The sequence below is a fragment of the Sarcophilus harrisii genome, chromosome 1 (genome assembly GCF_902635505.1).
Source record: "Sarcophilus harrisii chromosome 1, mSarHar1.11, whole genome shotgun sequence".
Classification (NCBI taxonomy): domain Eukaryota; kingdom Metazoa; phylum Chordata; class Mammalia; order Dasyuromorphia; family Dasyuridae; genus Sarcophilus; species Sarcophilus harrisii.
The window spans coordinates 216,609,487-216,635,029 of record NC_045426.1 but is presented as its reverse complement, the minus strand read 5'-3'; the positions used below and the strand labels follow the sequence as shown (position 1 = coordinate 216,635,029).

Sequence of the window (25,543 nt, the reverse complement as noted above, 5' to 3'; positions counted from 1 at the left end):
TAGTAGATTTTATATGGGATTGATTGTTATTATAACTATGGAAAACATTAGGTATTTATATTAGAAGTTAGGAAGCAGCTGTACTTCCCTGGCATACTTTTTGAGTCTAGCTGGCACGTTCTGAGTTTGAGTTTGTTGTGTTCATATTCTCAGCTTGGAAATAAAAGGCAACTGAATATGTAGTTAAATTCTACCTCATACCAATTATATTCTACCTCTTTCTTAATTGAAAGAATAAAACTATAAAGCATGGTTTTTTAGTTTAAACAACCCAGGGGTACAATTTTAGTTCAGAAGAAACCAGTAGGCATTACGAACTAATAAGAGGCAGTATAGTTTAATTTTAGTGGATTGTTTATGTGGTGTTTCTAGGAAATATTTTATATTAAGATAAGTTATATCTTGATTTTCTGACCACTTACAGATTTACTTGCATAAATCATTCCTTCTATCATGTGATGTACTTGCTTTTTACAATAATTCACATTTCTATAGCACTTCAGGCTTACAAAACACTTCTCACAACACTGTGAGTTGGATTTGATTATAGAGTTCTATCAGCACATTACAAAAGTTTGAAACTCCCATTGTGAAATATGTGAAATAAGGATAAAGCAAGGGTGATTTTGTTTTGTTTTGTTTCGTTAAATAGCTCTAAGGCCTCATTTTTCACGGGATTTTTTTTTTTTTTTAATGGGGTAGTGTTGATTCTGGAGGATTAAAGAATGGTCAATAGAATGGAAGTTCATATGTTCATAACAGTATTATTTATTAGACTCCAAAAGAAAGAAGAATCAAGTGTGTGTATAGTTTTAAGTCTCCTCCCATATCTGTGCCAAGATGTGTGCCTTGCCACATCTCAACAACAAAAGAAATCTAGACACTGGCAATTAAAATATTAATTATTTAGAGAGGAACAACTATAACATTAGATGAGCAAGGCTGAAAATAACAATTCTACAACTGATTTAAACAGTTGGTGCTGGTTTGGGCATATTTAACTTTTAGAGGAAAATTCTTTAATTCCTCCTTATTGCTACTCAAGACAGGATATTAAGCTGCTGAATAGCTAACCAGTTGTTATGACTCTGTCCTTGAACACAAAATAATCTAGGAGACTATCATTTAAAATCCTAAAGCACTGCTAACACAAAAATGATTCTGAACCTAATGCTTTTCTTAAAAATCTTAACAGTGGTTTGAACAATACTAGTTTATTTTACAGAAAAATGGAAAAAGTTAAAATTATATCGGAGCATTAAAGAAAATAAAACATTAGAACTTTTAGTCATACAATTAATAAACACTAAAATTATATTCTATTCAATTAGTGCTTTTATTGGGAAGGAGGTAGACAAGATATCACGTTAAAACATAAATTTGTGCTTCAGGTTATATAGAAGAGTGACAAAATATTGGATTTGTTCTGAATATTTTTTTATCTATTTCTAAGCAATATGAAGTTTGTTCATTTTTTTAAAGCTAAAATTTAATGCTCAAAACAGTGCAATTAATCTGGGTATTTCATTAACACAGTTTTATTGTTTTAGGCATTGCTAGACTGATGGTTTGAGTAGGTATCTCTTCCTAGGCAATTTGGAATCACATCCAAAGCCCCTTTGAACAAAGCAGAAAATTACCTTTCTGTCATGTGACCTACCTTCAAATTTGGCAATCTTAAGGAATGAGGGAGACTTGTAGTCAGCTTTCCTTCTATAATCTGCTTTAATTAGTCATCAGTTTCGAAATGAATGATATTCTTTTGCAAGATTTGTGAAGTTATTAGAACTCATTAACCAATCTGCTAGAGACATTAATTTGGAACTAGGGAATACAACCTCCTTAACTGGGAAACTTTATTTTTACAAAATTTACTAAAATATTTTCTGATGCCAGCAACTACATACTTTATGTTTCAAGGATTCACTGGTATTTTACTAATATCTGTTTTATTGTCTTAAGGTTTGAAAAAAAATGCCAACCTCTGGTAATTAAACTCTTTGAACTTGGACCTTGATCAACACACATCAATGGGCTATGCACAAAATCTTTCTAATTGAATAGGACCTACCAGAGCCTTATGCTTACTTTTGCTCTGACTTTTAACACCATCATTTCCATATCACTATGAAGTATGTACCTATCAGTGGAATATTAATAATGGCTTATTTACTTGTTTTTCTGCAGACTTATGCATTCTTATAGCTAATTTAACTTAAGTCAGGTAGGTAGGTATGAAAAAAGTTAGTTCTTGAATTAAAAATTTCATCTTTTATATATATTACCTAATCAAGGCAGAGTATATTTCCTTTCATCGGTTTGTTGTATTGTTAACATCAGCTATGCTATTTGATCAAATTCTTAATAACTTTCCCTATCAGTGTGACTAAATGTTATATAAAGTCTCTTCAATTATGGTTTTAATTATTTTTCTTGAGCTAAAGTGTTTCTCAGGCACTTTTGCTTGTTTGAGGTCCTTGCCCAAATCAAGCATTTAAGTAGTGTATTTTGACAATACACTCTGTCAGAGTACCAATACAAATGACTTATTCTTGTATTGTTCAGTCAGCATCCATCTTCATTTCTGGTTAGAACTTCATTTCTTGGTTAGAACTACAAGGTAAAAAAAACAAAAACCAACAACCAGAAAGCAAAGGCAGTAACCTTATTGGATATGGATGAAAATATTCAATAAACAGGCTGTTTGTATCTAGACTTTTGTATATAAGACAACCAACTTGTTACTAAGTTTAAAACTACTTACTCAAGGTATCTAAGATCATATTAGAAATCTCATCTGCATCAAATGGTACCCTAAGTTTCAGTTTCTTTTCCACATTGAGTTTAAATCATTACTCATAGGAATCATTTCTTTTAAAATTATTTCACTATGTGGTGTCCTTCATAGTGCTACACCCCTGGCATCTATACTTCCCTGCCACTTAGTCTGCTTTGACCTTTACAGAGGAGAGGTAAAGAAATAGGGATTCAGCAAGGAGGGCTATAAATGAAGCTTGAAAACCTAAGTATATCCATACTTCACTGGTTCTTTGCTTATTTCTTTAAAAAGGGTTAAATACTTTTACTAATTAATTTTCAATAAAATCCTTTATAACAAATCAGTTCATCAATTTATATGTCAACATAAGTTAACTAGTTTATTAGTTTATTTTCTGCAGTTTGTAATAAGCAGAAGGACACAGGAAGGTTACAGAATCATCTTCCTTACAAGAATTGCCGAGTAGTAAATATTTTAAATGGCAGTCGTTTGCCTTTAATCATAGGAAATAAGAACCTAGAGAGGTGCTATGCTTCAAACTGAGTTTAAAATGAATGATCTTCATAGCATTGCTTAGAATACAAATGCTTACTTTAAAGAATATTCTCTCCCTTCACTTGAATTGGAAGAGGCATTGATGACAGCCTAAAAACGAATCTCCTTTTAAAACATCCTAGCTGAGTAGGTATGGGCCTGACTGCAGAACTCCATTATGGAAAATATCCTCTCAGGAGACTTGGGCTTGAATTCATTCTTCAAACTCTTACTTGTTGTTCTTGTACATAGTATTATAGTCTTCTGGGACCAAACAAAAACAAATCTCTTTTCCTTATAGCAGTCCTTTCATATGTTTGAAATTATCAGCTGACCCTCTTCCCCATCTTCTCTTTCCCATTATAATAAACATCTCCAGTAACAATCTCCTGTTTATTATTAACAGTTCTCTATCCTGATGTCTCTCTTTTGGATACATCATATTGTCAGTGTCCTAAAATCCAGTGTATAGACCCAAACACTAATGATCATCGCCCTTACTCTGGGATACCATATTCTTAACTAAATTTGATTGGAGTAGGTTTTTTTGGTTTGGGCTTCTACATGATACCGTCTATTCAAATTAGGTTTGCAGTCAATAACATCTCAAGGTGTTTTTCATATGAACTAACTGGTGCTTAGCTTTATCTTACCCAATTTGTGCAAATGATAAAAAATCCAATGTAGCACTTTACTGGATGGATCTATGATCTCATCTGTGTGGGTACTGCCTTACAGCAATGCAAATCCCAACTTAATCCCTGGCTGCATATTCTATGTGACTGGCCCATCTTTTCCCCTGTGGGCCTTAAACTTGATGTTGGCTTTGCTCTTCCTACATGACAGGCCTGTATTTTTCTTAGCCATGTTATTTGTCCAATGATATTTCTTTACATTCTTCTGCACAATTCACTTGATTTGTTGCTTGTTTATGCTTTGTCCCTTTTCATTACCCTTTCAGTGATCCTCAATTTCCTAATTCTTCAGAAATCAGCCATACAGTATCACCAGGAGAATACTGTCTTTAAAAATGGGCCTTTGTTTCGTCAAGAAGTTTGGCATCAGTGAAAAAAGCATCTTGCATTTCTCAATTCATTCTAGCCTGCTTTGCTCTTGTTCAATTATAGATGGGGTTCATGGTCCATTTGCAGTGTCTGTCCAAGATAAATGGATCAGTTCTATGGCTTGTCTAATCATCTGTACAATCATTCTTGATCCAGTTGTTTTTTTTCTTGCATTTTAAAAAAGTGGCATTTTCCTGTATTGAATCAAATGCATTTTTATAATCAATAAACAGTAAGCACAATGAGCTCAGTGTATTATTTGTACCTTTAAATCCTTTGTCTACAAAGATGTGGTCATTCTTTCTTCTAGAATAGTGTACAAAAGATTTCCGGTTCCTTTCTCAAATCTTAAAAATGTCAATATGGATATAGATTATCCTCATATAATTTTTGTAGTGATGGGAAAGTGGATTATGTGAGTAATTGCTGACATTCCTTTTTTTATCACATTTTTGTGATAACATCTTAGCATTTATAGGTGTTTAACTTTAAGGTCTGCAAAATGCTTCAGAAATATCTTCCCAACAATCTTGAGAGGTAGGTTCTATTATGAGTGAGTCCCATTTTATACAGGAGTAAATTGAGGCAGATTGGTTTGCCCAAATCTTCTTTTAGCTTAGTGTCTAGGGCTAAATTTTAACTCAGTTCTTTCTGAGTTTGGGCCCAGAATGCCACAACACCTAAATGTCTCTGGTCAGGACAGATATTTTTTTCCCCAAGATACTTTGATGTATCTTGAGATTTGAAACACCTTCAAATTGTCCTTAAGCACAGATCCCACTGCAAATTTGATCTAGCCGATCATTCTTGTTTTCTTCAGTGTCATTTTCAGTTTGTTTGCCCTATTAAGTTTCTCACGTTTCTTTCAACTCACTTTTACAGAATATGGTCACCTTTTTAGATCCTTAGTATAATAATTCACAATATTCCTCCCATTTTGAAGACATCTGCAAATTTGGTAAGAGTGCCTTCAGGCAATTGGATGGTGCAGTCTACTCCATCTTTTCTATCCATTTTGGTCAGATAGGAGTCTGAGGGATTAGCCTAGGAATATAAAAGAACCTAAGAAAAATAAAACACCTGTAAATTCTCATATTGGCTTTAGAACACTAAACTAATTTTTCTTTTGAGTCAGTACGTATTTAAGTCAATAGGTATTTTACAGCATAAAGATCAGTGATTCTTACAGAGACTAGAGAGAGAGATCCCATTAGAAGGCCCAAGTTAAACAAATTTCCTAAGGAACTTTGGCTCCTTACCAATAAGAGTCAGATATGAAGTGACTATTACAAGTAATTTTCTCGGGCATCTGTCTTTGTTTTTTACTAAGAGTGATGAAATCCTTTTATGCTATCTCCACTGCAAAATCAGATACATTTATTTGATTTTTTTTTTTTTTTTTTTTTTTTTTTACAATTTATTGATTTAAAATGTTGTACCATGTAATATTGATGGAAATGTATGAAATACCTTTTCAACTGTGGGACCTCTCTTATATCCCAATTATGAACAAAGGAGTCTTCTTCATGCCTAAGAAAATCTAGTTACAGAACTTACTTACTCTAATTACACTAAAGTCTTATAAACCTTGGCTATCCTGTATCTTTGACTAAGCCTTTATGACTGCTAAGATAGCCGAGTTAAAATATCTTTTCAGTAGGTGCTGCCATCTAACATTTTCCTGCCCTTAAAAAAAATGTCAAATTTTAGGTTTTTCATGACATAAAAATTTCCTACTTTATTTCTCTTTAAGTTTAATTAAAACAAGGAATAACTTGTTTTAAAAATTATTTTACTATGTAGAAATTATGTGGTATCTTCAAATATTAGCATTTAACTTAACACTCATAACAGACTTAGTTTGAGATACCTTTCTAGCATGATAAGGTTGGGCTATGTTAATATTACTATTATGATGATGTAATTTTTAAAAGTTGCAGACTTTCATTCTTTATGCAAGGATATTAAAATCTCTGGTTTAACCAATCACTGCATTTAGGAGGATACATATCCTTTAGAGACTTTGTGCAGATGTTAATCCCATCTATTGAGGCCTTAATTTTATGCCTACATTCACATATACTATTAAAATATTTGAATGGCAAGGGCAGGACATTTAGCAGTTCTATATCCATTTCATCATTCCTATAAAGAAGGAGCCAGTATATTTAGAACACAGAAAAAAAAGACTCGGTTAACGTCTGTTGTAGTTTGATCAGGCAATACATTAAAGCTTATGAATTTTGCTTTCTGAGAATTCCTTGGGAACTTGGACCTGACTTCTAATTTATCCAGAATTACAACAAACCTGGTTATATGGTTTCCCACATGCTCAAATTGTAGAATGCTCAAGTGACAGTTGAAAGCAGTGGAACAGTCAAAAACTACCAAAAGAGACAGGAGAACTCAAAAACATTTTGAGGGCTATAATGTAGGCTTGAATAATGGAATACACCTAAATGGGCAATAAGACCTATATAAGCACAGACTATGATGATGACTCAGTGCTCAAAAAAAAAAAAAAAAAAAAAAAATTCCATTTAGTATCTTCTAATTAAACTGGACACCCATATAATAGATTACAATAATTTTGAAAAAAATTTTAGTGCTTATAGTTCTAAGCTCCAGATATGTGGAAATTTAGGAACTAATCTCTAATGCTAACTAAAGAAGTTATTACTATAATTACATATCTTCAAGTAAAAATTTGGCATAGTGTACAAAAAATTGTATATGGATGAAGCAATTTTATCAGTTAACATAAGTGGAAAGTTCTATAAAGAATAGCATGGAAAATAGAAAATGGAAGAAAAGTATTATAGATGAGGCAATGAATAAATATATGATGATAAAAAATTGATTTAGATTGAGACCCAAGTAAAGTGGCAAAGGATCTTCAGCTTCCATGACCTCAAAATAATCTAATGGGTCAAAGAATAATGCACTAATGCACAATAATGTCCAAATAAGGACGACTGACAAATGTATTAACAAAGAAAAATCAGACATTTTAAAAGGATTCATTTATAAATTAATAAAATCACTAAATTGTACGTATCAAATGAAAATTGTTTTAACGCAATGCATAAGAAAACAAACAAGATGCTACTTGCCAGTTTCAGTCTGGAGTATTTTAAATAAAAGGATAAAATTTAAAAACAAGATAATTTTAAAGATTAGAGATTCTAGAGTATACAAAACACTTTTTTCATCAGAAAACAAATGGAGATACCTTTTATTGAAGTTAAAAAGCAAAATTGGATCCAAGTGCTTTCCCCATTCCCTTTTTACTGCAAATTTTACTTCATGACTGAATAACCACCCAGGTACATATAGTATTTCATCCATACTGAAGCAATCTACTTTTTAAACATGATTGGCTTACTATAAGCCCAGTTTTATTAATATGCCCTTTCTCCTTTTTACACTTTTCATCTTTTTTACTATGCTGCACTGTAATACAAGTATCACTACAGTAATTTAAACTTAGGAATTTCAGTTCTCCACAAGATCCCACTTTACAGCACTGTTCATAACATATATTACACAATATATACAACCTTAGCTAAGATGAATGCTGATTATATTTTTTTAAACCCATTTTTCTTGGCACCTTATCATAAATAAGTAGAGATGCAGTAGAAGTTGTTAATGTACAAAGGCTGTTATACTACATTGAGGGCACATAGAAACTTTTAAGACTCCATATACAAAACCATAACTTCTTCTGTAAGTCTTAGAAATTATGTAGCACAAAAAGGCAAAAAACAAAAGCACCCCCATGTTCACAAGTAGACAATGGAGTGATACAAAGAACACTTTTAAAGCTTTTCAGATAAAATCATCCAATCAACATTTACCTTGTCAAAAATTTGAAAGGAAGTCAGTTATGCTGAAGTTGACTAACACTTCTTGCCTAGCCCACTATTACTTCTTTAAAGTCCAGAACAAAGCAGATGGCTAAATGTTCCACACAGATATCATTCAATCTTGTCAAATTTAAGCTGTCTAGTGTGATGCAAAGTCAACTTCAAATATATGTGCATTCTGGCTTTCACATGCTGTAGAAAAGTGATAAAGAAATCCAAAATAGCATCAGAGTTAGGAGCATTAAAAATATTATTTCATGAGCCAAGTTGTTTATTTTTAAAAAAATAACGCAAACTAAACACATTTTTAGAGAAGGAAAACTAAGCATTCTCTCTGAATTCTAATTTCATTTGCAGTCTACAAAAGTGCATAAGAACACAATTTCTACCACCTGGAGTGTAAACACAGGACTAGGCCAAAATAAAGATAATACAGTCCCAATGTACAATGGAGGGGGAAATAATTTATAATGCATGCATACTTAAGTGCAAGTATTTAGTAATATTTCCAAAAGTTTTGTTTGAAAATATGGCCAAAGTCAAGGCCTACCTCAAACATTTTTTTAAAAATTTAAATTCTGAAAAGTTCCACTCCATTTGCTCAAATCATCTTCCATTTATTAAGCTTTAGGTTGCCATAACACGTATTTCGTGGTCTGAAATGGTAACATTTAACCCTTAATAGTGTTGATAATTAATATTGGTTTCATTTCCAGCATAACAAAAATAGATATGCTTTTTAAAGGATGTTAATGCTGTTATATAAAGCAATTTTAAAAAATGATGTTTGCTGGATTCTCATATAGTTGGAGAAATGTCAAATTCTCTAGTTCTGCCAGTCATATAACTGTATTTAGAAATATGTATCTTTTTTGGACCTTTTACTAACTACTCTCCTGCAACATTTAATAATAAACTATCATTTGTCAATGCCTTGATTTTAAGCACAGATTTTCATAGGTTATTAAAACATTTGAATGGCAAGGTCAGGACATTAAGTTGCTTTACAACATCATTCCCATAAAATAAGGAGGCAGCAGTACTCTCTTAAATTGAAAAGTCACTGATTTCAGAAACCAACTTAGTTAAATAACATTTAGTAGCTCTTTTAATAGGTAAGATAATTTTTCCAGGATGTTTTCATTGATAAAATTCTGATTTATGACAATCATTTCAATCAAGTTATTTATCTGGGAAAAAAATGTTTAAATCCCATTTCTACTATAAATGATATTTCCAACTTTTTTAGCTACTAGCTGTCAAGATATCTAGTTAGCCTCAACTGCTACAATTCTAAAGTCTTACCCAGGAGCTTAAGACTTGGTTGAGTTTTATGTTTCATCAAGAAAATCTAAAATTTGAGTCCCAACACAAATTTAATAAGTGAATGTCAAAATTAGCTAGTATTATAGAAAGCAAAAGTTTGGGTTTTTTTGATATATTTTGAAATCAGAAAAAGCATAGGCTACAAAATAATGAACTTTTGCAAAGCCAGGACACAACAAAGGTGGAGATAAAGTAATAACTAAATAAAGCTGCTCCTTAAAGAGGGAAAGAAGAATGGATATAGAGAAGAGTTAGTGGAATTTCAAGGAAACAAAACACCTGTGCTGATGAAGCATTAATTCAATGAAACAGTTCTATGCCACGTGAAAATGGAATGAAAATGTATCAAAGGACAAACTTAAGATTCAAGTCTCATTTTTTGTGATGAAATTTAACTTTAAAAAGGATAAATCAACATGTAAAGTTATTCAAGAAGGATTCAACATAAATTTTGGATCAATAAGAGAAATGTATCTAATGAAGAAAATTGGAGGCTATAATAATTAAATTTTGAATTTTTTAGAACAAAGTTTTGAATAAAAATTGCTCAATTACATCACCACAAATAAAATCCTAGGTTATTTAAAAGCAACACAATTTTGGTAACTATACATTTGGCTTTACAATGAAGGTAGGCAGTTTTTCATGAAAAGCCCATTCCTAATAGAGCTGCTTCTCTTCTTTATTTTGCTTTCCTCTCTGATCCTCTAAGTTCTGAAGCTTCACAAAACTAAAGACCATTTTATATAGCTTCAGAGGGTAAACAAGAAAGTGAAGCACAAAAAAGCCGGAGAAATCTCAGGATATTAGGACTCTTCTCCAGCTGTTCATGGCAGTTCAAGTTTTAATAAAGATAGTTCAAAGAATTTCCATTAAAAAAAAAAAATCACTTCTTGGACTTTGAACCTTTCCATCAACAGTGACGGTAATTAATAACAAAAATCTAAACCTAGCAAGTATTGATAAAAATAATTTAACTTTCCTGCCCATAAATCTTTATTTTCAATTTTTATCCCAAAGAAAATTTTGCTCATATTTCATCTTGCTCAGTTTGATTTATGACACTGTCTAATATTCAGCCAATGTTAATAACCAAGGTATAACTGAAGTCATCTTAGAAGTTCTACTGAACTTATTACTGGGAATTATAGATGACATCTTTCATACAAGCTTTAACAAGAATTCATAAGTTGCATTGATTATGCCCCAAGATAGGAGGGATCGATGGTAATTCAGATGGGCACCTCTGAAAAGATGTGTCAATTTCCCATTACGTTCTAGCCAGATTTTTCCAAAAACCTTGGGGAAAGACTGAAATTCCCCACCAATCTGAGACTGCATTCGAGTTTTGACAACATTCACTGGAAAAAACAAGAATCCCAACATGGCACCCAATAGACCTCCACTGATAAAATCATTAATCAAATGAGCACTCCAAGAATTTGCTTCAGGCAAATGTTCCTTGATGGGTCCTCGAAGACCAAAAAACAGTGCATTGCTGAGTCCATTACGGAAAAGAATAGGTATCAAACCTCGATAATATTCTCCAATTCCATAGGATCTCAGAGCCTTGAAAGCATGATAAGTATTTGTAAATTTATCCTGATGCTTGTTGTCTTGCAGCAATGTCTGTACACGTTCCAGTGGTGTAAGAAGGGCTTCTGTTGCTCCAGCCAGAACAGCTGCCGTACTTCGAGTCACAATTCCAGGAGAACTGATATGCCGGTGGAGAATGGAAGAGAAATCTTCATAGAGACCAAACATGAGTGCTAATGTTGCAGTCTTTTGCATTAATGGAGGCAGAATTCCTCTGTATAAGTTTCGCAATCCCTCTTTCTGTAACTGAATTAGGGCACCTCGGGTTTTAAGTCCATATAGCTGTTGGCGGAAAAGGATCTTCTGAATGGGATATGTGATTGCTACATTATTAAAGGCTGCACAGCAGCCACAAAAGTAATGCTTAAACTCATTAACAGCATGAGGTGATATATCTTGCTGTGAAGGTGACAGGATGTTTCCCCTCTTTTCATGAGCTTCTGAATCCATCATATTGAAGAATGTCTTCTTCATATGGGAGTATTTTTTACCTACAAAAGAGGTGGCATGTGAGAAAGCTTTTCCCAGAATTCAAAATATTTCCTAAAGTTGTGACTACAGTCAGTTTGCTCTCTTAGTCTATCATATGTTCTAATATATCAAATAAATTATCAGTGAAAAATACAATGCTTGGAACTATAGTCTTATCAAACATCAGCCTACTTTGCCCCATGTAGGATTTTTAAAAATTTGGATTAAAATCTCAAAAGATAATTTAGTATAACTGATTTCTGATCACATTCTAAAGACAAGAATATGAGATGCAATTTCGGGAACTAAATCAAACTCATCAAAATTTACTTTTCATTTCACAAACAGTAATTTACTTCAATAGCATTCAAGACGAAGAGGCAACCAAGCAAGCAGTTGGTGGGTAAGAGGGGAAAAGTGGTGGCTTTGTTATCTTCTTTTAAAAAAAATCTGGTATTTTCATTCCTAGATACCATCCCCAACATGATTTCTTTCTGGGTTCCTTGTTTGTCTTCTGTTTATTTTTATCTGTATTCACAGAATAAAAATTTTCACTTGAAGGATGATCAAACAGAATATAGGAAATAGTGAGATTTGTCCTAGGATGGACTGGACAACTAGCACTTATTAAAGATGCTTGTAAATCACTTCCATTTTGGAGCTTAAATACAAGTACATTAACACCAATGCATTAATAATAAAGCCCTTTAAAAATCATTCTATTTACAAAATTCCAAACAAATTTCAATGAGAGAAAAACCTTAGATTAGATGATTTAAAAACTGGATTAAAATCTAAAAAGATACTTCAGAAAAACTGATCAAAGAGATCACAATCTAAAGAAATAACGGGAAAGTTTTGTAACAAAATCAAAATCATCAAAATTTTCTTTCCACTTGACATTTGTTATTTACCTTAGCATTCAGGGCAAAAAGTTACTTTGCTAAAGAATAGCCTGAGCAGCAGAACTAAGTAATCAGGAAATCACAGTCCTAACTCTGTGATTTTGGACAATTAATCAAATAGATCAGTAGACATTAAAAGCCTGCTTTGTACTAGGCACTGTGCTAAAATGTGTGATTAAGTCCCTGCCTTTAAGGAACTTAAAATGCAATGAATAAGACAACATGTAAACAAATAACATACAAAGCAAACTAACGGATAAATGTATTTTGTTGAAATATATGCAACTCTTCATAACTCCATTGTGGTTTTCTTCATAAAGAATGGTTTGCCATTTCCTTCCCCACTTCATTTTGCAGATGAAGAACTAAGAAAATTGGGTTAAGTGACTTGCCTAGGATCACAATGCTACTTGAAATGCTAATTGAAGCCAGGTTTGAACTCATGAAGATGAGGCTTTCTGACTGACAGTTCTGTGCTCTATTCACTGTGTCACTTAGCTGCTACAGAGTAAAAAGTAAATAACAAGAAAGGCACTAGAATTAAAAGAGGTTGGAAAAATCTTCCTTAACAGGTGGATTTTAGCTGGAACTTCAAGGAAGCTAAAGAGATTGGTAATTGGGAACAGAAAATACTCCAGGTTTAGTTTACATTCTCTTTTTTAAAAGGAAAGCATTACATTAGATGTTAATCAAGGTCTCAGATGCTAATACATTCCTCTTCCAAAATGAAGATTTCTCTCCTCCAAAAAATTACTGTAGTTAGAGAAATATAATATTCACATGAAACTCATTTGGAAGACTCAGAAAACATTCTTAAGAATATGCACAAAATAGCATATCAAATATATAGAGAGAAGGTTCACAGTAAAAGTTTAGTTACTATCTCAGGATAAAGGATAGTTTTCTTTTCTGGAAGTGGACAGAAAAGGTGATAAATTAGTACTCAAGGTGAGAACCTATAGGAAATGAATCACATCAATAGTAACAATATACCAGGAAATACAAGGAAGCCACATTTGGACGAAGGATGGCTTACAGGTTCTCATAGGAGAGAAAAATAAAAATTGCTTCCAATAAGAAACATCAGTTAAATAACTTGCATTATCTCATTCGTGAGCACCACAAAAAAAAAAAAAAAAAAAAAAAAAAAAAAACCTGCTATCAAGTTAATTGTAGTTTATACACCAGCATTTATTCTGGAGAATGAAGAGGTAGAAGAATCTTAAGAACCTGATCAGATTCTCCAAAAACAGACACTAACTTTGAAGTGAAGATGGGCACAGAGAAGGGGTGAGCGGGAAGGCAAGGGTCTTAACAACTTAGAATTTTCACTCATTTCACACATTATGTATAATTTTTTTGTTTTGTTTTGGAGACATTCAGGGTTAAGTGATTTGCCCATGATCACAGAGCTGATAAGTGTCCAAGGTTATATTTGAACTCTGGTCCTCTTGATCCCAAGATCAGTGCAAATCCCAAGGTCAATATACTTCATTTACTAAGTCACCTAGCTGAGTCCACATAGTTTCTTTAAAAGAATGGGAAGGTGCTAGATACTGAAAGCATCAAACATCATCACATATAAAACTTACTATCTTACCAGAAAGCAAACAGATCCCTAACTTAGGAATTATGATTCAAATAACGTAAATATTTCAGAATCATTTCAGTATAAAAATGTCAGAACAAAAGTCAAAACAATAAAACAGGCCAATGGCTTTGAGTGGCTTCAGATTTCACTGAGGAGGCCCTAACATTATTATGGAATTCAAAAACTTCTGGCAAATCTCACTATTTATAGGAAATCTCTCTAATTTTACTTTATATGACATTCTCAAATAAGTTGTCTTATTTTATTCCTGGCTTGATAATCAACTACACAAAACTATCTAAAAGATTGTAGATGTAGGAATCTTGTATGACTTTAACAGAAATGGAAAGCATACTTATTTCCTCTAGCAAATATTCTTTTTACTGGGTAATTATGGATATTTTTATTTTGCCTTAAAATAGCTAAATTAATTTTTCTTGAAAATGTCTTAATTTTTTTTGCTAGTTCTCGATTTAGTAAAAAATTAAAATATTTGAACAGTTGAAAGTATTTTCAGATGGAAGATTAGTACAAATTTGAAAAAAGTTTTTTATAGTATACTTTCACATTGCAAAAATTTCTCCCAATATCTCTCCTAGTTCCTTCTCAAAGAGTCATTCCATAGGGGCAGTTAGGTGGTGTAGTTAATAGAGCACCAGCCCTCAAGTTAGGAGGATCTGAGTTCAAATTTGGTCTCAGACATGTAACACTTCCCAGCTGTGTGACCCTGGACAAGTCACTTAATCCCAATTGCCTCAGCAAAAAAAAAAAAAAAAAAAAAAAAAAAAAAAAAAGGTCATTCCATACAACAAGAATATTTAAAAAATAAAATCATCAAAAACTAGAAATATCTCAAAAAATTCTGAAAACGGTGTTACTTTTTTTCCAGTTTCCCTTTTTATATTTTGCAACTTTTATGACATTTTAGTTTTTCAATGTTTAGGTCTTTTTCTTCAGTAAAGTAGATGGTCCCAGATTTTAAACGGTTGAAATTCAAATGGAACTATCTGTGGGCTGTTACTTTAGCTCAGTGAGCTTGTAGCATGGCTATGGCTTCATCAATCTCAGAAGGGAGATCTAAGGTGACTCAAGCATATGAAAAAGCTCAGAATTGTCAGTTTCTAGCAACATCCCTGAGTTTTACTGCTCAGAGTAGGGTGCATGGCCTGAATGAATGAAGGTAGCTATTCACCCACCACCTGCTTTTACTCTTCAGGAGGGATGGATGTCAACACAGAAGCAGTAAAAAGTTCCTGACATTGCACATGAATAAGGGGCTGCTTCATGATTACCTCTGATTGTGCTTTAATATGCTGCTGAGGACTGTGAACACCTGCAGCACACTTATAAACTGTGGAATTGTGCAGACAAAAGGAGTAGCTGTAGCTGCAGCAGCAGCAGCAGCAGCAGCAGAGCAGCAGCCCGTAAAATGTAGTCCCATCATCTGAGCTGATGTTTGCAACCCTTGTGGAAACAGTAAAGAAATTGGGTCCATGATACAAAACAGTAGCTCAGGAGCTGTTGAATTGATAACACTAGGCATATTCTGGAATGCTCAGGGAGGACTTGTCCTGAGTTAAGCAATTTGGCTAGCAGGAAAGGATGCAGCACAGTGCTGAGTCTAAGGAATAGACTCATGAAATAATATGAAGAAGGCCAATGCAGGTTGATTACAGGGTTTGGCACAGCTCAGACAACTTGCCATTTGTGCCTATACAATGGCTTGGTGTTAACAATGCCATCACTTCTGCGACTGCTTTAATGTTGGCTTCCTGATGATACAAGGCCAAATCCTTTGATGTAGCCCCCTTCCACCACCTTTGTACTAGTGTTTCTACCAAATTATGAGTACTCTTTTTGAAGACACTGATCATCAATACCATCAAGATGTTTTCACACAGAGGTTAACATTCTGATATTTGGTAATCCTCTCCTGCTGAATTTGTTCAAATTTGTGCTTGAGTTCTGTGTTTTACTTTGTTTCTGAACTCAACTGGCATAAATCTGTCTTCTATTTAGTTCTTTTCCATTTATTTTGTCTATATCTTCATGTCTTTCAAACCAAAACTTTTGGATTTTTTCACTTTAATTAATCATTAATCATCACTTCTACAATTAAAACAAGTCCAAACTTATTAGAGAGGGAGGTCCTTAACTTTTTAAGTTTTTCATCATGCATGTTCTCACTAAAATTTCTGGTGAACTCTTTTGTTCTAGCTCCAATATGTTTGTTTTTCTTTATGGATTTAAACTGACAAACTTTGTGATAATTAAGAAACATTCTACTCATTTTCACAATAGTTCTCTGAACAGTTTCTTGTCTCTCAAAAGTATATAAATGCACAGCCCTTTGGCCCTTTGTTATCACACACTACCTTATAAGAAAGGATGTTTCCAGGGGCAGCTAGGTGGCACAGTGGATAGAGCACCAGCCTTGAAGTCAGGAGGACCTAAGTTCAAATTTGGCTTCAGACACTTAACACTTCCTGGCTGTGTGACCCTGGGCAAGTCACTAAACACAAATTGCCTCAGCAAAGGAAAAAAAAAAAAAAAAAAAGGATGTTTCCAAAAAGCATGTATCATAGTATCCTTTATTATCAATAGATTTATCAAAACTTTTAATGGCTATTTTGCCCACACAACTTTGTATCATAGTGAGACCACATGATGTGCATTGGCCTGCCCCTAATAATATCAAAATACATTGTACTTAATGAGCATTCAATGTCCATCAACTGCTGGAAGTTGACACAGAGTAGGGAGTGATAAGTAAACATATCCCTGCAGACCCAGATGAAAAAAGGAGGGCTTAGCTGGGCAGAACTTACTGTAAAGCATTGCCTTGGTCACCTTAGAGGGCAAATGCCTCACATAGAGTGAGACCATAGGGTAACTGGAAATGCTGGGATTTATTTTGGCATCTCTGATGAGTGTAGTTTTAAAATTCTTAAAACCATCACATTATTTGATCGTAGATACTTATTAAACTGACAATACTAAGAAATGGTGATGTGCCATAGTGAGAAAAACACTGTTTTCTAGAGTCAAGAGAACTTGAGTTTGAATCTTAGCTCTGCTATTTAATAGCTAGCTGTTTGGGACAGAGTGCTGGACCTAGTCAGGATGACTCATCTTCTTGAAATCAAATATGCCTCAGATACTATGTGAACTGGCCAAATCACGTCACCCTTTTTTGCCTCAGTTCATCTGTAAAAAAAAAAGCTGAAGAAGGAAATTCAAAATACTCTAATACCTTTGCCAAAAAAATCCTGAATGGAGTCATGGAGTCAAACACAACTGAAAATAACTGAACAACTTGTACAAATAATTTCATCTCTGTAGGCCTTAATTTTCTCAACCTGTAAAATGAAGTGGGGTAGAGGGGAGGGAAAACCACAGAATCTCTATGTTCTTTTTCAGTTTTAAACTCCTTTGGTTCTAAAATATTAAGGAAGCACTCTTCTTATAGTCCTTACAAGATGGCAAATTCAGTAGAATGATTTAACTAGATCTGGGATTCTTAAACTGAGGTCCAGTAAAAAAAAAAAAAAAAAAAAAATCTGATAACTGCATTTCAGTATAACTGTTTTTCCTTTGTATTCCTATGAATGCCTTTTTGTACATCTAAAAAACAAAATTTTAAGAAGTCCATACACTTCATTAGACTGGTCATAACACAAAAAGGCTAAGGAATACTTAGACTAGATGTTTTTGGAGATTCCTCTGAACTTAAAAATTATTTTATGAAATGTTCAGGGAAATGAAAAACTCTGACATCACTTAAAATAATCTATAATGGCATGTGTCAAATGTTAGCTGATATTTCTATTGCATTTTAAAGTTTACAAAGTACTTCAATTCACATAAATGATCTCATTTGAATTTCACAACAGTCCTGGGAAGTCAGTACAAAGATATTTCCTCCATTTTAGAATTGAGGAAACTGAGTCTCAGACATCAAGTGATTTATTTATGCTAACAAGAATACTAAGTGCCAGGATTTGAAACCAAGTATTCTTGACTTCTAGCCAAACAATCTCTGCTCTACAGCTTCTCTGAATCTCAAATGTGAAATATGGGCAATCCTATAGAAGAGCATTATATTGCTAACTGCGGACAACAAAAGGGAAAGAAATACAGCAGGTTTTTTACTTATCTAAAACGAACCCATTTCTTTACACATCTCCATTGTATCCAAGTTCTATAAGGACAGTCATTTTGCTTTTTTTCATCTCTCTTGTCCCTAGCACAAAGCCTAGCATATAGTAAGCACTAAGTAAATACTTCCTCATAAATGGAAAAAGGTAAATTACATATAACTGCAACAGGATGTCCATTCATCTTAATTTTGCTTCTTAATGACATGAAGCTAGATATTCTCAGAACTGATCTGTAAAAGAAAAAAAAAAACCAGTTCCTGCTGTCAAGGAACTTAAGACACATAAATAATCAATACAAATATAAAACAGTATAGGATGATCCATTAGATCTGGTTTCAAATTCTGCCTTTGTACTTATTGATACACAGCAAAGGACAGTTAAAAGAGCCCTGGCTTCAATGAATGGGGATTCAAATCACCCCTCTGAACATTTATTACCAAGATAGGGATTGAAAGTAAAGGTTTCTGCTTGGGCAAGTCATTTCCTATACCTTTCTTCTCATAAATTGGGAAATAGGGGACTACTGGACTTGGACACTGTTGCAAAGTTTCCCTAGCTGGCACAAATCAGGGATGATACAGAATTTTAAAAAGAAAATAGGATTTTACAGACCTTGCTTTTAAAAGAAAAACAGAATTTTTAACTTAGTCACGGGGTATATTTGCCTCAAATATAATCAGTCCTCTCCATAGCAGGGAGTATAGCCCTGAGGACAAAAGAAATATTTGCAAAGCATATTGAAAACCTGGAAATATATCAATGCTAGCTAGCTACTGTTATTATAATTGTTGCCACAGGCAAATCCTCTAACTTCCTTAAGCTTCAATTTTCTTATCTGTAAAATAATAATACTTGAAACATCATCTTTAGAGTTTTGGGAAATGCATTTTGCAAATCTTAAAACACTACACAACTGAGTTATTATTAACTGCATAACCCATATCCCAGAGTATATCTGTAAAGACATCAGAAATATTGTTTCCAACTATCATACTATTAGGAATCCAGGGAACACTTTAGGAGGATGCTTGAGTTCCACTAAATTCAACCCTGTGGTGCATTATTAAGAACAATTTCCCTGGGTTATAGAGTATATTTTTTACAATCCCTAATGAAACTAACTTGCTGTAGGTTAGCTTTTTAAGCCCTATCTTAGCACATTCTGACCTAGCACACCCCAAAAATTCGATTCTTTCTCTTTTTGTTATCAGTCCAATCCATATGGACTATAAAATGTTAACAATCTTGACATCCTCCTTTGACCTTTCTGCAACATTGGACACTGCCTACTATCCGATAAATAAAAATCCAAAATGCTAACTCTTTGCTACTTGCATAGAAGACATAGTGAAAGGATTATTTGTTGTGTGAGCAATGGTAAATATATGGGAACCAGAGGACACGAAATAATGGGTAAGAAGACTGAAAGCCTAGAAAAAGACCATATTGTAAAGTTTTATATGCCAAAAGAATATATATTTGACCCTAGAACTAACAGGGAATCACTGTAGTTTGGGCAGAATTCCATCTCCTTCTTTCCACTCTTACTGGCCATCACCATAATTCAGGCTCTCATTATTTCACTGCTTAGATTTCCCACTAAATCTTTACTGAACAATTTTTCCTTCAAGGCCCTGTTTAATAACACCTCCTCCATAAAGTCTTCTCTAAAACCCCTTAAAACTGCCCCCAAAAGCACTACTTGAAAAGATTTTATATAGATTAGTATTTTCCCTCATTTGCTGACATAATTTATAATTAGGAAAAATCAGGTTTAAGTTTCCCATTCCATGTGCTATCATAGATAGTTTAGGGGTGGAGGCAGGGTCAAGAATGAGAAGGGTACCTCTTGTTATTTCATAAAAGTAAGAAAGAACCTCAGAATTATTCTCTACAACTTACAGTAGAACTGGTACACAATAAACCCAGAGTCATAAAGAGCCGAGTTCAAATACAGCATCAGATACTTAAAAAGTTATGACCCTGGGAAAATCACAACATCTACTTGCCTCAGTTTGCTCAAATGTAAAGTAGGGATGATAATAGCACCAACCCCACTTCCCATTCCATGTGCTATCATAGATAGTTTAGGGGTGGAGGCAGGGTCAAGAATGAGAAGGGTACCTCTTGTTATTTCATAAAAGTAAGAAAGAACCTCAGAATTATTCTCTACAACTTACAGTAGAACTGGTACACAATAAACCCAGAGTCATAAAGAGCCGAGTTCAAATACAGCATCAGATACTTAAAAAGTTATGACCCTGGGAAAATCACTCAACATCTACTTGCCTCAGTTTGCTCAAATGTAAAGTAGGGATGATAATAGCACCAACCCCACTGATTTGTTTAAAAAAAAGAAAAAAAGTATTGTTTAGCACAGCACCTGACAGAAATTAGGGTTAATGTTAGAATTATAGCAGGCTCTTTATATTTTTTTCATCTATCCTCACCAACTTATAGTCTTAAAGAGTTGCCTAAACACACAAAGAAGTTAAGCCAGACTAGGCCAGGTCCAGATCATTAATTAATAGTAATGCAAATGCTGAAGTCTGAAATATCTTGTAAAATGACAAAGATGACAAAAGAAAGAAATACTGTGTTTGGAGGTGTGGAAAGATAAGTACATTAATATACTATTCATGAAGCTATGGATTGGTACAAATATATTGGAAAATAATTTGGAATTATGTAAATAAAATACCTAAAATACCTTTTTGGCCCAGAGATCCATTGCCAGGCACATACCCTATTGCTACAAAACATTTATAGCAATAATTCTTTGTGGTAACAGAACTGGAAACAAAATACATTGGATGCCCATCAATTGGGGAATGACAAACTGCAGGGCATAAATGTAATGGAATATTAACTATTATAAGAAACAACAATGAATGTAAATAACAGAATCATGGAAAGAACTTTCAAGAATTTATGCAAAGTGAAGTAAGCAGGAAGAGGAAAACAATACACATAATAATGATAACACTGTGAACAGAAATAATCTAAGATGAATGTTGCAAAATTAAAAGAACAAGCTAGGAGTCAGAAGTGTGAAGTCACTGCAACCCACTATTTTCCAGAGTTGGAGAGTCCACAAGTGTAGAACATTACATATATAGACAGATTTTTACCCCTAATAAATTGATTGGTTTTGCTGGGAGGGGGTTTCTTGTTCTTAAAAAAAAATTCTTTGTTATATGACATGGCTCCCTGAGGAGGTGTGGAAAGTGGAGTACTGGTGGTGGTGGTAGAACAGGGATACAGGAAGAAATTTAGATTATGTGAAAACAAAAGACATTAAGGACATTTTTTTTTTTAAAGAAAACTTTCTCCAGATTTGCATATAAAGTATGTGTTAGAGGAGAGACTTTAACCCCAAGAAGTAAAGATAAGGAGACTTACTACAGATATGTAGAAAAATTTTTTAAAAAAAAGATCTGAATTCTGAGAAAGGGGCTTTATTCAGTTCACCTTCCTAAGATCTCATAATGCTCCTTTCTCTCCTGATTCAGCCACCATTCTAGTACAGGCCCTCATCACTTCACATAGGAACCATTGCAATAGCTTACTGACAGGTCTGCTCGCTTCAAGTTTCTCTCTATTCCAATCCATTCTTCATTCAGCTACCAAAGACATTTTCCTAAGTTGAAGGTTCAACATGTCCCCCTTTACTCAATAAACTTCAGTGGCTCCCATTTACCTCCAGAGTCAAATTTGGTGTTTAAAGCCCTTCACCCAGCCTTCTCCTACCATTCCAGTAGTCTTATATGACTCTTCCAAAAGTGATACTGACCCTCCTTGCTGTTTCACCAACAAGGCATTCTGTTTCTTCATTTGAAACATTTTCTCTAGCTGTCATCTATGTCTGGAATGCTCTTCCTCACCTCTACCTATGGTCTTCCTTTCTTTGTGTCCCAATTAAAATCCCTTTTATTTCTCTCATTTCCCCATATGTAGCTTAATGTGTATGTGTATGTGAATGTGTATATGTTTGCTTGTTCTTTCCCCTGTTAGATTGTAAATTCCCTGAGGAACTTTTTGCCTCTTTTTGGGCCCTCAACTTTTGCCATAGTGTTTTTAATGTTTACTGACTGCCTGGGTTCTGTATGTCACACCCTCTAAATGAGGAAGATACAAAGGAGGGCAAAAGTAAAAAACAAGAAATATATATACTATTAGGAAAAATAATAAGTAACAGGTACATCTAAGATACAGAGTGGGAGATAGGTAAACCTAGAGGGAACCGTTCAAGTGATTATGAGAACAAAACTCCAGGAGGAAACCATATATACAAATAATTTGAGTGTCCTCTGGTGAGGTGAGGAAGTTAAATCACAGCAACTTCAAAATACATGTTTAAGTGGACATTCAAAAAAATGCCAACTTGCCCAGTTCCTCAGTGTGGCTCATTAGAAATAGTCAGCAGATTTAAGTTCTAGTCCTGACACTAACTAGCCGCGAAGCCTTGGAACTGGGTGCTGATCCCAGCCACTTACTACCTTTGTAACCCTGGGCAAAGCAGACCCCACTAAGCATCCATTAGACTAAATGACCTCCGAAGTTCCAGGCGGACTCCATTTTCTACATTTAAAATGAGAATTGAAGGGAATGATCCCTAAATTCCTCTTAGGATATCTAGAATTCTATCATTTCGTTATTCCTTTTGATCAACATCCAACAAATGTTGCTAGGTTAAAGTTAGGAGGATTGTAGAAGTTAAAGAGTGGGTGGGCTGCATCATCACCTGGGAAAACTAACTCACAACAATACTACAATCTTTTTCTGTATCTCACAAAATTTTATTTAAAGCTAAGCATTAGACTCTTTTTGGAAATCTCCTGGTTTTTCTAGGAGAACTTCAATGAGGAGTGCTATCACTGAGGACTGGGGGGGAGGCATCTCAGCAATGTACAGCTTTGGTGACTTGTAGGGAGCACTCGTACTCCACGGCATTAAGGACCGCTCCCCACTCACCCATCAGGTCAGCATGTGTTAGAAAAGAAATGGCGATTACTTTTCTAGGATTCTTTGTAGGGAAGAGGGGGATGTCCCGCCAAACGGGGACAACAGAAATTCTCAGTAAGGATTACATCCACCACCCACCCACCCCCATTCCCACACACACACACAGACACACACATACCACATACACATACAAAGACAGCTTGTCACCCTAAGAAAGGGGACCTAATTGTTGCGACCTTGAGGCAGGCACGTGACTTCAGGGCGATCCCCGCTTCCTGCTCCACAGGGCGAGACACCTGGGTAATAGTAACAATGAAGAGGATGAGGAGGAGAACAATAAGAGGAGGTGTAGTACCGTTAGGAATAACAGCATTTAGCATTTGCACCAAGGTGGTTTGCAACCTCGGCGCTCGGCTAGCCGGCATTGCGGGGTTCTGGGACCCCCACCTGCCGCCGCCGCCGCCGCCGCCCACGGCTGACGGCAACGCGCTCGGCCTTTAAGAGCGCGAACAGACACGCAAACGCACCCATTTTCGCTCGAGGTGGGGAGCGGCCTCCCAGCGGCAACCAGGCAGTACAGCGGAGGCCGCGCCACAAGTGGGGTTTCGGGGCGGCGCTCAGCCGTTCGCTGGTGGTTTACCACAGTCCTCGGGCCCAGGCTCCAGGCAGGGACTCGGCCCCGCCCGCCCAGCTGCCCGGGGGGGGGGGGATGGGGGAGGCGGGAAGAGGCCCACCCCTCCCCCCAGGTTCGCTACGATGCGGGTGGGGCATCCGGAAGGGTCGCTGGCCCGCACTCCCCAGCCTTGCGCCCACCCCCCCGAGGGTGACAGACTGTCCCCTCCAGCAGTCACCCAGCCAGGTCCTGGGACTCACCGGATGGCTAACCCCCATCGCAGCGGACTTCAGGGCCTAGGCTCCCCCCGCAGGAGGGCTGTCAGGCCAGCCACCTCCGAGGTGAGGGAGCAGGCAGGCGAGCCAGCGCGCAGGCGCAGAGCGCAGAAACCGAGCCGCCCAGACCGCCAGCCTCTCCCTACCCCCCCACCGGGGATCACGTGATGGCGCGGGGGCAGGCCCGGCTTCCCGGCCCAGCTAGAAGGAAGTCACGTGAGGCGGGGATCCCTCCTCTCCTCCTTCCCCTCTCCATTTTCCTTTACTATATTAACCTCTTTGCGGAACCGCTCTTCATTCCCCGCCTTTTCTCCCTCCGTTACGGCCTGCTTCTCTCTCCACATACGCTCCCAGGCGCTTTGGGCGAGCTTGTTCCCAGAGTTGAAAACTACATTAGCACGTGCGCTCGCTGCCTTCTGGAACTGCTGCGGAAGTACCCCTGGTTGGTGTGCCCGGGGGATGCCGGGGCAGTTAAAGCGGCTGTGGAAGCGTCCCTGCGGACGGGATCCCCCGGCACTCCTCGCCCTTCGGTGCTGATCAAGGGAAACGGGTCTGCGCCGTGATGTGACGCGGATGTTGGGGAGAGCTTCAGCCCACGGGCCCCAAAACCCTCCCCCCTGCGATCCCTCAGGCTCCAGGCCAGGGAGTCAGCAAACTGGCCGGGAGAGAAGAGTTAGCCCCTAGCAATGAGCCGTTGCCCGGTGGGTGGTGGGAGCCTCCGCAGGAATGTGTGTCTTAGGGCGCTGAGGGAAACTAAGGGACGGGTTCGCAGTCATTTTCCATTGGGACCATCGGAAGCAAGGACAAGTCACGGAGGTTAAGCTGTAAACCAGGGGGTATCTAGCCCTCTGTCTGTCATCCCTACCACACTTCTCCACCTCCCTTAGGGCAACGTCACCGGGAGATGGCGCAACTGTCTCTCTCCGTGCGGGCTCGGAGGGGGAACACAAAAGTCCCTCCCACGGCCTGCCTTTCCAGGGGGCGGAGACGCCAGCCGTCTCCCATCTACCACCACTGCTTGGTTTCTAGTCTATCAGCATCCTTCCGGTGCCCCTGCCTCGAGCACGCTGTGCACCTCCCCCAATTTCCCACTGCTCAGCTTCCTTTGGTGTAACTGGCCTTGCTGATCGATCGATCATGATTGATCCCATAAGAACGGGGACTGTTTCATTTATATCCCTAGCATTTCCCGGCACGAGGTAGGGGCTTAGTAAATGTGGATCATCTGGTACCATCACCTAGAGATTTAAGGAGTTGCCAAAGATCGGGCATCGTTCCTGTAAGATAATGCATTTCTCAGAGATTAGTCTTGTAACATCCTGTGGGGTAGGAAATATGTAAGATAGAGGAGTTCTTCAACTGCAGCTGGTGCCTGCTTGAGAAGGGTCTGTTTA

The 25,543-nt window shown here is 36.3% G+C and overlaps 1 protein-coding gene across 8 annotated transcripts; it reads right to left on the bottom strand.

Annotated features, from left to right (window-relative positions):
* Positions 1-7,579: 7,579 nt before the first annotated feature.
* Positions 7,580-25,154, bottom strand: SLC25A51 (solute carrier family 25 member 51). Of its 8 annotated transcripts, none has more exons than XM_031936887.1 (3): positions 24,425-25,154; positions 23,447-23,557; positions 7,580-11,659 (listed from the first exon to the last, which is right to left on the bottom strand). In XM_031936887.1, exons 2-3 carry the CDS (start codon positions 23,448-23,450, stop codon positions 10,734-10,736), a joined length of 930 nt encoding a protein of 309 aa, XP_031792747.1. In that variant the 5' UTR covers positions 23,451-23,557; positions 24,425-25,154; the 3' UTR covers positions 7,580-10,733. The 8 variants fall into 8 exon arrangements, with proteins under 8 accessions (XP_031792747.1, XP_012398145.1, XP_023353105.1 ...); XM_012542691.3 differs by lacking the exon at positions 24,425-25,154 and adding an exon at positions 24,135-24,220 and having other exon boundaries at positions 23,440-23,557; XM_023497337.2 differs by lacking the exon at positions 24,425-25,154 and adding an exon at positions 24,135-24,220.
* Positions 25,155-25,543: the final 389 nt, after the last annotated feature.

What these genes read in the sequence shown, in the direction of transcription:
- SLC25A51 (XM_031936875.1), bottom strand. Translation starts at nt 18,578, where the DNA reads ATGTGTCTTAAGTTCCTTGACAGCAGGAACTGGTTTTTTTTTTTCTTT. An exon ending in ACATCCTGTTGCAGTTATAT is followed by an intron (nt 11,660 to 18,448) that starts GTAATTTACCTT and finishes CCTCTTTTGTAG; the next exon opens with GTAAAAAATACTCCCATATG.